Genomic DNA, 17,889 nt, shown 5'->3' on the forward strand with positions numbered 1-17,889 from the left:
GAAAACCCGATTTCAAGAAATGTGTGACTTGGAAAGAGTATGTATTGCTTGGAGCTTTCAGGGACAGAGTGGGGAACGTCTTGCACTACGGCAGATGAGGGTCACGGTGGGTGGTGAGGGTCACGGTGGCTGGTTTGGGGCAGAACAGGTTAGAACCCGCAGATTGCCGCTCGCGGCTATATTAGGCTTTAAGTTTATCTTCAAAGCCTGCCACTTCTTGTTTCAGTTCAGTTTCCTTCATGATGAAATTCATAATGTCTATATTGTTCTTTGACATTGTTTTCAGTTCTTGTAACTTTGTCTTTATTTTAAGGGATTCTTGCTTAGTTTGTTCAATGATTGACGATCAGTGATGGACTTAATGAAAGACAGGATTTGACTCCTTTTCTATGATATAATTATTAACTTATATCTCCCTCCACAGGTAATTTGGATCCACAGGGAGAGATGAGCCACAAGGCCCCTTGTCACTTCCCTATCACTCCCCCTTACTATTTAACGTAAGTGTAGAGGGATAGAAGTAGGACCTGCAGTCTATCTGTCTTTACAAAGATGTCATCTAGATAAAGGGATAAGGTTAAATTCACCTATCATTCTTGTAACTCTTGTACTCTTAGATCTTGCTGTGTTTTTTTTTTATCTATGTACCTAATTGTGTGTAGGCTACATGTATTATGCTTTCTGGATGAACTGTAAGAATCTTTTGAACACACACACACACACACACACGCACACACACACACACACGGGCGCACTGCCTATATTTACGCCCCTTATTTTTTTTCATCCTGCATAAAACCCTACACTTTTAGGGGTAAGGACCTCTGAGATTCTTAAGTAAGAAATGGAAACAGCAGTCCAACAGAGGGGTAGTATGCTGGTTATAGTAGCATCGTCAGTATCATGCGTATTAATATCCTACAGCAGTAGTAGTCTAATGTTGTGGTGTCATTACTCCAGCCAGCGTCATGGCCCGCCCTCCCTGCTGTTCAGTGTAGTCAGGTTGGGAAGGAGGACGGGTTAAACTGGCAATTCACATAGCACTGGATTTACCGGACTCCACCTGTCGCGAGCCCTGTTTTGTTCTGTCAGTGTCGCAGCAAACGATAACAGCGCGCTGTGACAGAGGTCGGCACGAGACACAAACACAGGAGCGAGACCTGGCTTGTTCTTTTTTTCGTTTACAGAGGACAGAGGGGGAAACAACAACCATAACTCCGGTGGATGGTTTTATCCGCAGTGTCTCAGCCAGCCAGCCAACCGGGGAGCAGAATGTCAAGACAGCAGCACCGGACGCCGTTAAAACTCACCGACAACGTGGTGGAGGTCAAGAGCAAAGTGAGTACTTGGCGAATGGGGTTGTTTGTTAATGTAAGTGGTTATGATAGGATACGGGCTCTGGTTTATGCTTCCGTTCTGCCGGTGCACTGACATCACCAACAGAAACCGATGCACGTTTACTGTTCCACACTGCCAGTTCAGGGACATACTGTGCATGAAAAGCGACTGGATGCAGCTGAAAGGCGGCCTGGATGAGTTTACTGTACACGGACTAATCGACCCCGCCGCTCCGTTTAATTATTTAGTCGTTTCCCCTCCGTGTCTCTACTAAGCAGTCTCCTCCTGTCCCTATACTACGTTTCAGTGTCTCTTGGTTAGTATTTATAGCTCCAGTCAATTAAGATAGCCTGCTTGCAGCTGTGTTACTGTAATACTGCAGTGTAGTGTTACTTTATTCCGATGTACAGCCTGTCAGTGTTGACACGTTACACTAGGCTACAGCAGGTGTTGCGTTTGCGCTATACTTCGTAACTACATTCCGCAGGCTAGTCTGTAGTTTTGAAGTAATGGTAGGCCTCGTTACTCTATGAGAGTATTTTTATTTGGGGAGGCAACAAGACCACTTACTCTGTTCGAGCTGTAGAAACACCCCACTTGATGATGGAGATGTTATAACCCCCTCCCCCCTCTCAAACAGGGAAAACAGAATCATGTTGAAGCTTAACATCAGTCACAGAGGTTTATTTTGCCAACCAATTTCTAAACTTAGAGTCACTAGCGGCGCTGGGCCCAAATCGTTTCTTTCATTCACACACTCTACTTGTCACTCACATATGCAGCTAAATGCATTCAGTGTAGGTTGTCGTAAAGGTTATAGCGCTGCATCATTAGTAGGTTGAGGTCGACACCTACAAAGCCAGGATTGGCGTTTGATCAGGTTTATTTTAGCCAGCAGCCATACCCATGCCAGGCCCGATCGGCGTGAAACCAATATATTTCTTACGTACATTAATATGTTAAATACCATAAAACAGATCCAAGACTTTGAAACCTATTGTTATACAAACATTTAAATACAAGTAAGAGTATGGTACTAGAAGACACTGTGGTAAGCTGTGTTTGTTTTCCTAATACTGTGAATAATGTGCACTATGGTTGCTCTTCTCCCTTTATCAAGTGTCTTGTCTTAGGTCTTGTGTCTGTTGGTGTTGTGTGTGGCTTATATGTGGGTCAGCATGGTTATTGTGTGTTGGCCTTAAGTTTACAGACTTGACTGTCGAACAGTTGCCATTGCTTGGCAGTTAAATTTTCCCTTTATATAATTAGTTAAACAAGACTGAACACGGTGTCATTGTTTTTCTCAAGTGGAGTTGTGGTGGCTGAAGTAAATGTTTTGGAATCAATCAAGCACATTTTTGCTGCATCATTTTGTCAGGACATCTTGCTGTGGAAGCAGTTTATAGCACAGTTTTATTAGTATTTGATCACTGAAATTCATCCATAATTTTAAAGTCAAGTTTTATATTGAAGTCAAGTCTCAGTTGTAATGAAATGATGTGACTGAGGTCCTACCTTGGTGAAACCTGCCCTCCTCCAGCACACAGTCGTAGTGATACTATCTACTAATCTAATTACTTGGACAAAAACATGATTTTTTTTACATGTAGTCAGGCAGGGAGTCATGTTGTCATGTGACAGATAACTTTTTCACTGCTTGAAGTTGCTACATGTTGTTATGTTGGGAATTGATCAGCAGCCTGTCATACTAGTGATGCATATTCATGTTTTCATCATAATCTGAATTATACAGGCTGCTACTGTTCCATTGTGGCATTAAAAATGGCTCACTTTACTTGTAATGCACACCAGCACAGTGAGTTATGGCAATAGCGCTGTTTAGCCATTTACATAATTACATAAACCTAACTTTCCCTGTAACAATCCATTAGACAAGAATTTCCAGTGGTCTAATTTCTGGTATGCATCTCCCCACCCCAAACAGCATGTTTCCTGTGAGGTACAATCACACCTTGTCAAAACAATTCTAAGTATGCCTCTCCACTGATACCACGTCATGTTGATCATCACAGGCCTCTCTCTACTACCATTACAAATGCTATGCTTCACTCTCCAGTTTAAGGAAAAGTAATTAAACAATTCCTGCCAGTGATGCATCCCACCATCCAGGTATTTCTGCTTGAGGATTGATGAGGTTGGGTAGTCCAGAGAGAGTTCAGGGATTTAGACTCAAGACATTTAGAATGGAGCTGTATGAGTTACATATCCAGAATATACCTTAAAGAAGGCTGTTTGACCAGGTCACGAGAGCCGCTGTGTGGCTATAGTGTCTCGTTCATCAGCTAACATTAGCACAAAGGACACATCCACAGTGAGCAGGGTAGCCGATTCAGCAAGAAAGACTGGAAAGTCTCTTAGTGATGGCTGTTCAGCTTGTGTGTATATGACTGTGGTATTAAACAGATATGTTTATTCATGTATTCATTAGACTGACAGAGCTCAGAGAGCTTGTGGGACATAGCAAACTCACCACTGACACAAAGTTAGCAATAAAAACGACACCAATACTATGCGTTCTAATGTTAGTAGTAATGTAGTGTTGATATAGTAGGCCATGAAAATGTTGAAAAACAGTATTTTCTAACATGTATAATGTGTTAAGAAAGAAATCACTGATTTTGCTATACCCAGACTTTAACTAACCCATTTCAGCCAGACCGTAATCCCTGCTTTATGCAAAGAGGCTAAATTATGTTACTTTTCATGCATTTAACATTTTAAGAATCAAGAAAATTTATTTGGCATTTCTACTTTTTGTTCTATCAAAAAATGTACTGAACCGTGACACCACTGTATCTTATGTAATCAAACCATGTTTTTTCTGAACCATTACACACCTACTCTGTACCCATTCAAAAGAACACAGTGCATAAGAGTGGATCAGTGATGAGGCATTTAAACTTGTGAAACACTCTGAGTTTGCACACAGTGTCAATAGTAAGTTTACAATCGTAAGCTCTATGTGGAGCATACATGTAAGATTAACTGAGAACATGTCCAGCTTGGCCACAGTTCAAAAGGTCAGACTTATGGCTGGCTTTGACTACACAATATTTTTGTCTGTTACAGTGGTCACTGTGTCAGATAAGGTGCCATATCCTGTGTGATGTCATGGGAGGTGCTAGGGTACAACTTCTGGGAACAAGAATGTAAAAAACAATGACATCCAAAGTGGTGTGTATGTTACAGGCCAGACACATGCACATGCACAGATAGACCCTAGGTGATGCTTAAGCACCTGCCCTTTTGGCCTCTGCCTAGATAAGTGCCCTTCTTGCAAGACCTATTTTTTTATTTCTTTTAAAAAAGATTTATTTTAGTTTTTAAATTTGCACCATGGTATCAATTCTTTTTCTTTTTTGGCCTTTATTGGAAAGGACAGATTAAGTGGAAGGACACTGCAAATGGGACACACAATCCACCCACCGAGCCACTGGGCGGCTTGGACCATGGTATAAGTTCTTAACTAAAAGCATACTGTATGCCTGACAACTGCATTTGAGTCAATCTCCTTGCCCTCCCTCTTTACCTTCCCTTGATTTTACAGCCACCACAGTTAACACACCCAAATCGAGTGCCCTGTGGCACAGCATCCGTGTCTCCTTTCTTTATGGACAGCCAGGTAACAATAGTGTTTGCAAGCCTTAGCATTGTTGGTTGCTGTTGTGAAATTAAACCACTGTTAAAACGTGAATACAGCCAGTCTGACTTAGGCAACAACCCACCATTACACTTAAAAACAAGTCAGCTTTAAAATAATGTTTGCATCCCCCACACACTGCTGAGGACCACAAGATGCAGAGGAGGAGATGAGAGGCACTGAGCTGCTGCTGCTATTCTTTAGGAATATTTAATAGTTATTTAGAAGATAATTATATGAATTAGTACATGACAATTTAAAAAAGAAAGAGAAGGAGAAGAAAATAAGGTGAAGAATGAGTTGAAGAGGAAAACATCAAGACGAGGAGAGTGACAGAGAGAAGAGGAGAGGAGAGGAAAGGAGAGGAGAACAAAATCAGGAGGAGAACAGAGCAGGATGCACTTAGCCTGACTGTTTCAGCTGGACACAGGCCTACTTTGTAGTTTGGAGTGTAGATTGATTGGTTTATTATGGTATTTATTCAGAGAACAGCATTTTTCAATTTTTTTTTGAAATTTTTTGATTTGAAGTCCTCTGAAGCGTTCACAGTTTGCATTGTTTTCGTGGTTGTTAACTGTTGCATAAATGTACAAAGTGAGTTTGGATGAGTAGCAGCTGCGAGGTACCTATAGTGCAGATCCTGAGACACTTCATATGCAAGTTTGACAGACATTTTCCCTTCTCATTACTGTGCACAAAGGTACTGTATGTACTTAGGCCTCAAGAGTGCTTCTGGTGCCAGCAGACCCATAGAAACTTCTTAACAGGGTGCACTTTGCCAGCGCACAAAACTTTTCTTCCTACATGTGCACCGGTGTGACCTGTTTGTTTCTGCTTGTGCAACTGCCTCACAAATAGTCTATGCACAGCACTGTTATTACTGGCTGTCTTGTTTTCAATCAGTTCAATCAATTTTTATTTATAAAGCCCAATATAACAAATCACAATTTGCCTCAGAGGGTTTTACAGCATACGACATCCCTCTGTCCTTAGGACTGTCGCAGCGGATAAGGAAAAACTCCCAAAAAAACCCTTTAACAGAGAAAAAAATGGTAGAAACCTCAGGAAGAGCAACTGAGGAGGGATCCCTCTTCCAGGACTGACAGACATGCAATAGATGTCGTACAGAACAGATCAACATGATAAATTAACAGTAATCCGTATGACACAATGAGATAGAAAGAGAGACAGAGACAGACAGTGAGTGATGAAAAATATTTAGGGGCACATGTGCACATAAAAAAATCAGCCGAAGCAGCCTATATTTTTGTCAATAAAAAAATATGATAATCTAACCACAAATATTGAAGGAACTCCAGCCATCTTCCCTCTTCCCCGTGTGACACGGTTATGGGCGGTTTTCCAAGCCACTGTTGGCATAATGAATATAAGACCCACTGTTGGAAGGGTGGAAATAAGTCAAAGTGTGGCGGAGGCAGGGGCGGTTTTTGCTTTGGGCAAAAACATAGATTGCACCCTGGGCGACCGCCTCAATCTATGTGAGGGCGCACGAGCGCCCTCCGCAAAAAAGCCAAAACAAACAAACAACAACAAAAAAAACTCGCCAGTTTTCTAGACTACCGCTCATTTCCATGTCAAGTTAGTGGAGTGGGCGCTGGGGCGCCCCTATTATCACGGCGGTTGTGGGTTGAACGGGGGTCACAGATAGGAATACGGTGGAGGATCATAGTGCGCAAGATTATAATTTATTTTATTTTGATCCCCCCTATGTTAATCACTTATTGATGCAGTTAGGGACCGTTCTCCACGGCCAGGCTGTCGGCTGGGTGGGAATAAGTCAAAGTGTGGCGGAGAAGAGGGACCAGGAAAAGAGGCTCCGTTCTCTAGGGACCATTTGCCATGGTACTGCTGCTGGGCAGGGTGGAAATAAGTCCTGCAGAGTTTCAGAGGACCTGGAGAATGTTTTAGGATAGTAATAACATTATATAAGATAATCATATTGCAAAGATAATATATATAAGATAATAACATTAACTAAAGACAAAATTAAATTGCAATACTTTTTCAAAACTTGATGATTTTACCTTTCTGTACATTTTGTATACAAATTCATTAAATAATTTTGCTTGTAAATGTGTATTTGCATCACGTTTATTACAGAAAACACATTATTTGATCAATTTACATTGTGCCCCTAAAGTTCTTTGTGCGTTCCTTACTTTTTCAACTTAGGAGTACATGTGCTCCTTGGGAAAAAAGTTAAGCCCTGTATTATAGGAGGTCCCCCAGCAGACTAGGTCAGCCTAACTAGGGGCTGGTACAATGCAAGCCTGAGCCAGACCTAACTATAAGCTTTATCATAAAGCAAAATCTTAAGTCTAGTCTTAAATGTGGAGATGTTGTCTGCCTCCCGGACCGCAACAGGAAGATGATTCCACAGGAGAGGAGCCTGATAGCTGAAGAACAAGCAGCAACTTCCAGGGCTGAAAAATTAAGCCAACATGGATATGCTAAAAACTGCAGTTCCTCAAGTAGGCAGCAGAGGCTGGCTGCAGAAGCCACCGGCATAGACCCCATATACCCCAATGTTAAAATCTCCAAATTTACAGTCGAAATAAACATGTTTACAGCGTGGTACAGAAAATGGTTTTGGTCTCTAAAGCTAATGGCTCCCTGCATGACAACTATACGGTGGAGAATCTATACATTTTTATTTATATAATTCACCTGTTTACATTTTATTGAAATGTTGTAAGGAGGGCTGCTTTGAATGACAGGCTGTCTGCTGATAGTGACCTCAGATCCCCCCCCCACTCCTCCACAGCACCAGTCACTTGCTCAAGTATGGTCACTTCTGACTCCAAAACACCAAGATGGCAATAACCAAAATGCCAAAAACAGGAGTCCACAACCATTATTTTAAACAGTCTGTGGTTCAGAAAATCCTGAAAAAAGAAATAAAGAAAATGTGACTCTTCCTCTTTTTCACAGTTTCATCTGCAACACCAACACCATGCCTCCCTCACTTTCTCTCACTTAATAATAGTAATAATGACACTATGGACACTTTATGGACACCACAGCAGTCTGCTGTTTTTGCACATACAATCACTTGCACCTTATCCACAGGCCATTTTCATTCACTGCTGCTCCTTATTATCCACTTCCCATTATTATTTTTATTGTTATTGTTATTATTATTTATCGCCGTCTCTTGTATTTTTGTACTTATTTGCATGTCTAGTTATTTAAGTTTTTAAGTTTAAATTTGAAATCTTTAATCTGACTCTTTCCTCTTGACTGCTGTAACACTGGAATTTCTCAATTATGGGATCAATAAAGGTGTATCTTATCTTATCTTAATAATACTACTACACACCTTACAGGACACAGTTAAAAACAAGCAGCAGTCTATCCATGGATCATAAAATCAAACAGTTCAGTAATATACAGTAATAAGGTAATACAAAATAATGATAATAATAATAATAATACAAAATAATACAGGTGTATACTAAAACCAGGTACAAAATCACCATCATGAAGTCAATGCAAGTCTCGATGTGTATGTCAGCATTAAATCAGACCAGTTTATGTCAGCTTGAAAAGGTTGGTTTTCAGACAAGATTTGAAAGTGGAAAGGGAATCAATTTGGCAAATGTCATGAGAGAGAGAGAATGCCAAAGGCAGGAGGCAGAACGGCCCCAAAGCAGAATGGCTTTGTCCAATAATGATCCAAAGAAAATGTGGTACAAATAGAACCTACGGTTTAGGATGAGATGTCAAAAATGCGTTTTTCGTAACAATCAAAAAGGTGTTGCAGCGCTCCCTTTTGACCTATTTAAAATAATATTACACATGTAGTTCAAGATTATGATTTAAAATATTATGCAAGTGTTGTAATGATTGGACAAACAGTTTCTGATTTATGGTCTTTATAGATAAGGTTGGTCCAACAATAATCCGCAGAAAGGTTGGTACAAATTGGACGTATGGTTAAGGAGGACCCCTCACTTGTAAACAAGACCCCGAGATACTTGAACTCCCTTGCTTGAGGCTGTAATTCTCCCCCAACCCACAGGGGGCAATCCACAGGTTTATGGCAGGGAACCATGGCCTCAGATTTGGCGGTGCTGACTCTCATCCCAACCGCTTCACACTTGGATGCAAACCACCCCAGTGCATGCTGGAGGTCACGGTGTGATGAAGCCAACAAAACCACATAGTCTGCAAATAACAGAGATACATTTGTGAGGTTCCTAAACCGGACCCCTTCCTCCCCCCCGGCTGCACCTCGAGATCCTGTCCATGAAAATCACAAACAGGATCGGCGACAAGGGACAACCTTGGCTGAGGTCAACACCCACTGAGAACATGTTTGACTTTGTGCTGAGTATTCAGACACAGCTCTCACTTTGGTCATACAGGGACTGGATGGCTCGTAGCAGCGAGCCTGGTATCCCAAATTCCCAAAGTACCCCATAAAAGACCCCCCGAGGGACATGGTTGTAAGCCTTCTCCAAGTCCACAAAGCACATGTGAACTGGATGGGCAAACTCCCATGACCCCTCTAGCAGCCTTGCAAGGGTAAAGAGCTGGTCCACTGTTTCACGGCCAGGATGGAGTCCGCATTGCTCCTCCTGAATCCGAGGTTTGACAATCAGTCGGAGCCTCTTTTCCAGCACCCTGGAGTAAACTTTACCCAAGAGTCTGAGTGTGTGATACCCTGATAGTTGGAGCACACTCTCCGGTCCCCCTTTTTGAAAATGGCAACCCCAACCCTATCTGCCACACCGCAGACACCGTACCCGACCTCCACGCGATATTGAAAAGGCGTGTCAATTAAGACAGCCCAACTATATCCAGAGTCTTCAGCATCTCAGGGTGAATTGCATCCACACCCAGCGCCTTGCTGCTGGGGAGGGTTTTGACTGCCTCAGCAACCTCTGCCAGGGATATGGGTGAGAGTTCCAGGCTCTGCCGCCTCCATGGTGGACGTGACGGCCGGGTTCATGAGTTTTTCAAAGTGCTCCTTCCACTGCTCGACGATGTCCACAGTTCGGGTCAGCACTTTTCCTTCTTTGCTGAGCACAGCCTGAGACAAACCCTGCTTTCCCTTCCTGAGGCAGTCTGCCAGAACTTCCTTGAGGCCAACTGAAAGTCCTTCTCCATAGCCTCCCCGAACTCCTCCCACACCCAGGTTTTTGCTTCAGCAACCGCAACAGCTGCAGCCTTTCTGGCCAACTGGTACCTGTCTGCTCTATCAGCAGACTCCAGGGCCAGCCAGACCCTTATGGCCTCCTTCTTCAGCCTGACGGCCTCCCTCACCGCTGGTGTCCACCAGGGACTTCTTAGGTTGTTGCCACGACAGGCAATGGCGGTAACTTTTATGTCTGGAATATCATGCTAGCACAACAGAAAGCCAAACGGCTTTCTTGAATGTCTTTTTTTTTTTATCAAAATTTTATTTTAATCAATCAGTCAATCAGTTTTATTTATAAAGCCCAATATCACAAATCACAATTTGCCTCACAGGGCTTTACAGCATACGACATCCCTCTGTCCTTAGAACCCTCACAGCGGATAAGGAAAAACTCCCCAAAAAAAAAACCTTTAACGGGGGAAAAAAACGGTAGAAACCTCAGGAAGAGCAACTGAGGAGGACGGACAGATGTCGTACAGAACAGATCAGCATAATAAATTAGCAGTAATCCGTATGACACAGTGAGACAGAAAGAGAGACAGAGACACAGACAGAGAGAGATGTAGGACAGACGGTAATGACAGTAGCTTTTACAACAACATTAATGAAAGTAATAATATGCAATATGCATTTTCAAATTAGAAAAAAAAACATGAGTGAATAATACCAAGGCACAGGGTGTGTACATATACAATACACACAGAACATAAAATAACTAAAAATAACTAAAAATGGTCAAAGAATATCTATAAAAAATACTAGTACGGGCAAGGGCATTGGTCGACGGCTCACCAACATTCAACACACACAAGGTGCAAGAGAAGAAGAAAATATACACACACACACACACACATATATATATATATATGTATATGTAAGAAAATGTCAATGACGTGATGCTACTTTTTTTGTGTTCATATGGTTTAGTCAAATTTAAAATAAATGTATGATTAACTTACAAATTTTAATTTTGTGTGGATCCAGTATATATTTCTGCTTTTAATTCATTTTGAGAGAATATATTAGAGGATAATGGCAAAGATGTCTAAATGGTGTAACCATAAAAGCTTGCACCAAATTATCTCAAGGCAATTGAATCGAATGCAACTGGACTTGGTTTTGTCTTAGAAGACGTTTCACCTCTTATCTAAGAGGCTTCATCCATCCACAGGCATCTTGCAGCAAATTATTAAACTTGCTTTAAAACATTAAAATTAAATTGACGTTTTTAGACTGGTCAGGTTTGGTAAGTTTACATGTCAAATGGTATGACCCTAGAAAAACATTAATAATTCATAAAAATCATTAAAATTAATATTTACTTAAAATATTATGTTTGAAATATTGAGACTAAGGCCATGTGCTTACACAGGTGTGCTTACACAGGTGTCCATGGTAATGCCTATCAAATTTGATTTTAAAATGAAATGTCAAATGGTGTAACCGGTTACACCATTTAACTCCTATTAAGAGCCTTTCTGTTATAGGCAGTTATGTCAAATATCAGCAGTTTATGATAGTAATTTGTTAGATATCAGTAGTTTATGATGCTAATTAAAGATGTATTATAAAAAAAACTCCTTTTGATCTTGTACAGTAGCTTTAAAATACCTAAAAATCCAAAAATTCATTTAAAGTAGAAATGTTACTTGAACATTAAAATTTCTGTCTGTGAAATACAATTATTTACATTTCTGCTATTTCATTACTAATGTATTACACATTTATAGAAAACTAAAGTAATCAAACTAAATAAATAAAATCAATTTTTCCCATCAGATGCCAGTTTCTGGGAGGGCCACCTGACAAGCCCTAAGGGTTTTCTTTTGGCTCCTCCCACACACTGTTTTTTTTCTCTTTTAAGTCATCGTTTTTTATATGTGTCAATACTGTATGTATTCTGTTTCTTCTTATTGACATCCTATACTCTTTTTCTTGTGTGCAAATAACAAAAACAAAAAACAAAACAAGGAAAAGTGGCTTGTCATAGAGTGTTAATGCAAATGAATGCTAATGATGCAGCAAGGGCCAATTACGTCCTTATGAGTTGGGTCAGGTGACTTTTTCCCTTATCAGAATTTAAAACACAAAATATGAAACATGAGTTAAATTTTAAAATTAAATGATTGTTGTTAGCAAAGAATTTACAGTAGAAGAAATTAGTTAATTGTTGTCAGCTCTTCCTTTTTCTGAACTTCCTCTCTCATTAAATTTTTATTGATTGATATTGAAATTTTTATTTTAATAGTAGACCAGTTCACCCTTATGAGTTGTTGTCAGGTGACTTTTTTCTTATCAGAACTTTTTAGGAAATGTCCTGCTCAGTATTGCCAAAATGCATTAAAATTTAAATATAGAAATACTTCAAAAATATCTTATTTCAATTTAATGCTTTTGAAATAACGATTTTTTTTTATAAGTACACTTAAATCTACTATAGGTGGATAAAATATTTTATATTTATCATTCTTTCGTGGTTACACCATTTGACATTTTCAGGAGCATTCAGTCTTACTTTTCATAAAAAATGGTGCAAATGTCATTTCAAATGACATAAAACCAACAAAAATACAGAATGTACATTTTAACAAATCTGATGCATGCTTTGAAAACTATTTTTGAAGATATTTCTGAATTGCTCATCTTGCCAACCCTTATTTGTCACTGACCCATATACATACATACACACACATACATACATAAATACATACACACACACACACACACATATATACATACACATACTGATATATATATCCTCATACATATATACATATATGTACATACACATACACATGCATTCTATTCCGATGTAATACAACTCAATAATCCTAGCTACTATTGATAAATTTAAGACAATATGAGATATATATTCTTATACACAAGAATTGTGGTCATTGAAACAGCTTATGATCACATTGCCCGAACCTAGAACAAACAAGTAATGACAGCAAAAACAAACAAACAAACAAACAAAGACACACATAAAACAAACAAACAACAAGGTCTGTAGGACTGGGCAACAATAAGTATTCACAAGAGAAGATTATAGAGAAGATGACGTGTTCAATTTTTGAATATGCTCAATGGCCTTGGAACAGGTCAGAAGGGAGTCAGATTTAGCACTGTTGATTCTGGCAGTAGATCTTTCAAGTAAACAAATATCAAAAAAGAAATTAAGCCAAAGTCTCCTCAACGAAATGGTAGGTTCAAACCAGTTCTTAATGATAGATTTTTTTAGCTGCAGTTAAAATTCGCTTCCCCTGAGAAGAAATATAAACATTATTGGGGTTGAACCCCAATAAATAAAGAGCAGGACAGGTGGGAAGAGATTTACCGATAATGTAACTAACAGTAATGTTTATGTATTCCCAAAGAGACTTAATCATGGGGCAGTGCCAGAGCATATGAAGGTAACCCCCTCTCACAGGATTCAGATAGTTGGGACAAGAATCATTATCTGCTAGTTTAAGTTTAAATCTGCGCTCAGGGGTGAAGTAGAATTTATAAATGAACTTAAAATGAATTAGTTGATGGGCCAGATTCTTTGATGATGAAAATAACGTAGTCTAGATTGTATGCCAGTTGCAGACAAAACCAAGAGATTGTAAGAGATTTTCCCAATCATGTAGAGTTTTATTGGGGTTCAACCCTAATGTTTAATGGGAGAAGTTTAATACCAGTTGAGGTGAGCTTGGTGTAGATCTGAGTGACTAATTTAGACTTTGAGAAAAACAGTGTTGTTATTGGATGAATGCCAGGAGAAACATCCCATGGAACCCTGTAAGTTTTTAAAGCAGTGCGGACTTGAAGGTAAAAGAACCATGAGGAGCCTGGGATGGAATAAGAGTTTTTAAGGTCTTGGAAGGATCGGAGGCCTTGGTCATTAAAGATATCGCCTAATACATGGATCCCCTGTTTAGACCACTGGTGAAAAGTAAAGGGCATTGACCCGGATAGTAGTGAATTATTGTGCCAGATGGGAGAAGAGGCGTGAAATTTGCAAGCAATAGATAAATGCTTTTCAATGCAATACCAGATGGATAATGTATTAGAGAAGATGGAACCCATATGTGATTTAGCAGTTTTGAGCTTAACAGAGGAAAATGGTAAGTCCTGAATTCTGATTGGGTGTGACAGAGCATTTTCTATGGCACGCCAAGACACTTCTGAGGAAGGATCCAAAAAGATTTTAATGGCTCTTAATTGAAATGCCCAGAAATAATACTTAAAATTCAGTAAAGCAAGACCACCAAGCAATTTGGGACGAGAAAGACTTATCCTAGCCCGTTTCCCCTTCCAAATAAAATTTCTACATGAAGACTCCAGGTCTTTAAAAAAAGTGGTTGATTGGAGCGAGAGGAAGCATGGAGAACAAAAAAGTGATTCTAGGCAGAATATTCATTTTTATAGTGGAGACACGGCCAAAGAAACCACAGTGCAAGGAAGACCAGGAATTGAAATCTCTCTTTACTTTTTCTAAAGCAAAATTAAAATTGTCTTTTATTATTTGAGAGATTGTGGGTCTTATGGAGATACCTAAGTACGTAAAGCCATGGGGTTGTACAGATACTGGGAAATTTGACAGATTGAGATTCGCGAGTGTGAGATGGAGGGGCATGAGAATGGATTTTGAGCGATTGATTTTATAGCCAGAAAAGGAGCCAAATGTTTGGAAAAGATTCAGAACACGGGGTAGGGAGTTGGCGATGTCAGTGAGATATAGAAGGATGTCATCTGCACACAGGGAAATATAGTGCGATGTATTCATAATTTTGACAGGTTTTATGACATTGTTTTGCCTCAGTGCTAGAGCTAGTGGTTCCAGCGAAAGAGCGAATAGAGTGGGGGACAGTGGATAGCCCTGTCTGGTTCCCCTCGTTAGAGGGAAGTCACATGCACCAGGGTGACCAGTTTGAACACGCACAGATGGGGCTGTGTATAATGTTTGGACCATATGAATAAAAGAGGGGCCGAAACCAAAGCGTTTCAACACTGCCAATAAAAAACTCCACTCCACGCGATCAAAAGACAAAATGCTGAAGGATGTTGCTCAGAAGCTGCATCAATAATTTGTAATAAACGGCAAATATTGTCTGAGGCCATCCGACCCTTCACAAAGCCAGTTTGGTCAGGGTGAAGCAGAGAAGAAACACAAAAGTCTAACCTTCTTGAGGGTACTTTGGCAAACAATTTCAAATCAGCATTTAAGATAGGGGGCGGTAGATAGAGCATTCAGCTGGGTCCTTGCCTTTTTTCAGAAGTAATTAGATAAGTGTGTTCTTTTGGTCTCTGTGAAAAGAACCGACATCTAAAGAGAAATTAAAGGAGTCAAAAACAATAGGACCGATCAAATGCCACAAAACAGAGAGTTATTTGGGGGGATTCCATTCTGGAGACTTTCCTTTCGGCATTGAAACAAGGGCATCTTTAAGCTCTTTCAGTGTGATTGGAGCTTCTAAGAGAGAGAAGTGTGGGTCAGAGAGAGTTGGAAAGTTCAAAGAATCTAAAAAAGACTCCATTTCTTGGTGGTCTCCTGGAGCCTCTGATGTATATAATTTAGAATAATAAAGTGTAAAAGCATGATTAATATCAGAGGGAAGTGTGCATAATTCACCAGTGTCATTTTTAATACAATTAATAGAAGCTAAATGTTCAGATTGTTTAAGTTTCAATGCCAGAAGTTTACTCGGCCTTTTGGAATATTTGTAGTATTTTTGTCTAGTTTTCAAATGAAGAAACTCAGCATGTGCAGTAGTAAGACACCTATGCTCTGACCTAGCAGAAGTTAGGACCTTTTGGCTGGCTTCAATGAAGTTAATTTTCTGTTGGGCTTCAAGCGAGGATATCTGCTTTTCAAGGTCTTCAAGAGTCTTCCTGCATTTTTTGTTCAGGTGGGATGAGGAAGAAGTAAAAAAACCCCCAAATATGACATTTAGTTACCTCCCAGAGTATATGTGGGTTGACCAGGGATTGTGTATTGAGATGGAGAAAATCCTTTAAACTTTCAGTGATATAAATTAAAAAGTCCTTATTTTTAAGGGTAGTATTAAATTGCCATCTCTTACATCTAAAAGGTTCTGAGAATTTTTTAAGAGAAAAAATAATGGGGGAATGATCAGAAAGAAGCATAGAAAGTATAGTAAACTGGGCATTATATTTCAAGAGCACAGGAGAGATGAAAAAGTACATTATTGGCGAGTTAAGCCAGCCGCCACCTGTAGAAAGTGGTTCTACACACAATAAAGCCTATAGTTTGGGAAAGTATAACACAGCAGTCTGCTGGTTTTAATCCGCCCGTATCCTATCCGCTATTAATTAGCCTAATAATTAAAACTGAATGACCCAAATCCGTGGATATCCGGAATATCTCTAGCCTACTTTACATCATCCCGAAACTGAATGTCCCTCAGGCATATAGGCTTTTTACAGCAAACAGAAATAAAATATAAATCTAGATTTTACAAGTAAGGAAAGACTTGACAAGACATCAGCATGAACAGCACTGAGTGTTCCCCGCTCTCAACCTGGCAGCGAAAGTCCAAGTGAATTTAACCCATTTAAACCCATTTAAGGATGTCTGAAAAGCTGTTTCCATAAACTATCAAATTTGCAAAAGGGCAAAATGCGAAAAAAAAATGTGAATGAATTTATGAAAACACAACTATTGATTAAAAACATACAGATGGAGGTTTGCAGCATTTAGGATCCAATTCAATAACAGGCTATATAGTCACAATTAGTCTGTTGTAGCCTATATATTATCTTAGTTAATTATTTTGAAACCACAGCCAGACATCGAGGGTGGTCAGTAGCTCTGATTTGTGAGGATAAGATAAAAATAAAAAAAAATCATGCATGTGTATATGCAGGTGTATGTCTGCAGCAACTTGATTCATTCATTCATTCCACTCTTGCGAAGCACACACACACACGCCTGCCTACATGTGTAAACTATGGAGACAGACAGTTTGCCAAAGTAATTTGACACGTTCAGGTGTTAATGATGTGTACATGCACTGTGTGTGTGCGCACACGCAGGTGTAGTGTATGTGTGACGTTTGTAACGCGCTGTGCACGCATCCTGAAAAGACGTGTGAGCGCATCATGTGAGTGGAGCGAACAACGCCTGTGCGTCATGTAGCGGGTGTGTGTGCTCACGCGGTTTGATTAGATCTGATGTGTCCTAAGTAGGCACAAGTGACGTGTTGTAGTGTGGTTGGGTGAAACGTTTGACCCCTCATACACACACGCACACGCACACACACACACACCCATCGAACAGTGGAAATGCAAAATGTATCAATCTGCCAAAGCCTCTTGGTGTTTGAACAATATGCAATTACTTTTAAATGAGGATGTACATTGCTCATAGTGTTTATGAAATGTGGATAAAAAAATCTTCTGTTACAATTTACTATTTACTATTACTGAAAAATTTTAGTTCCCCCATGATTCATGTTATAAGCACATGAACAACAGTTATGTACAGTTTATACTTGTTAACAGTGCCTTGTGTTTCATGCAGGTAGTATGAATATTTTTTATTTAAATTCAGTTTTTACACAGGATACTGTGCTTGTAAAGGCCAACCTGTGTTTACGTATCCATCTCCATGCAGTTAACCCTCGTCAGGTACAGCATGATGAGTTAATGTACATTTTATTTCCTGCACAAAACTAAATATTCTTTTCACATCTGCTGTGCATTCAACCCTTTGCATGCA

At 39.7% G+C, this 17,889-nt stretch overlaps 1 protein-coding gene across 1 annotated transcript in view; it reads left to right on the forward strand.

The window, feature by feature from the left end:
* The first annotated feature begins 870 nt into the window (after window positions 1–870).
* pard6a (par-6 family cell polarity regulator alpha) overlaps window positions 871–17,889 on the forward strand; it is a 124,132-nt gene continuing 107,113 nt past the window's right edge. The window contains exon 1 of the mRNA XM_033617519.2: window positions 871–1,338. Coding sequence (XP_033473410.1) covers window positions 1,225–1,338 — 114 coding nt within the window. The 5' untranslated portion in view covers window positions 871–1,224. The remainder of the gene's footprint in view (window positions 1,339–17,889) is intronic.

Source organism: Epinephelus lanceolatus, chromosome 5 (genome assembly GCF_041903045.1).
Source record: "Epinephelus lanceolatus isolate andai-2023 chromosome 5, ASM4190304v1, whole genome shotgun sequence".
Taxonomy (NCBI): domain Eukaryota; kingdom Metazoa; phylum Chordata; class Actinopteri; order Perciformes; family Serranidae; genus Epinephelus; species Epinephelus lanceolatus.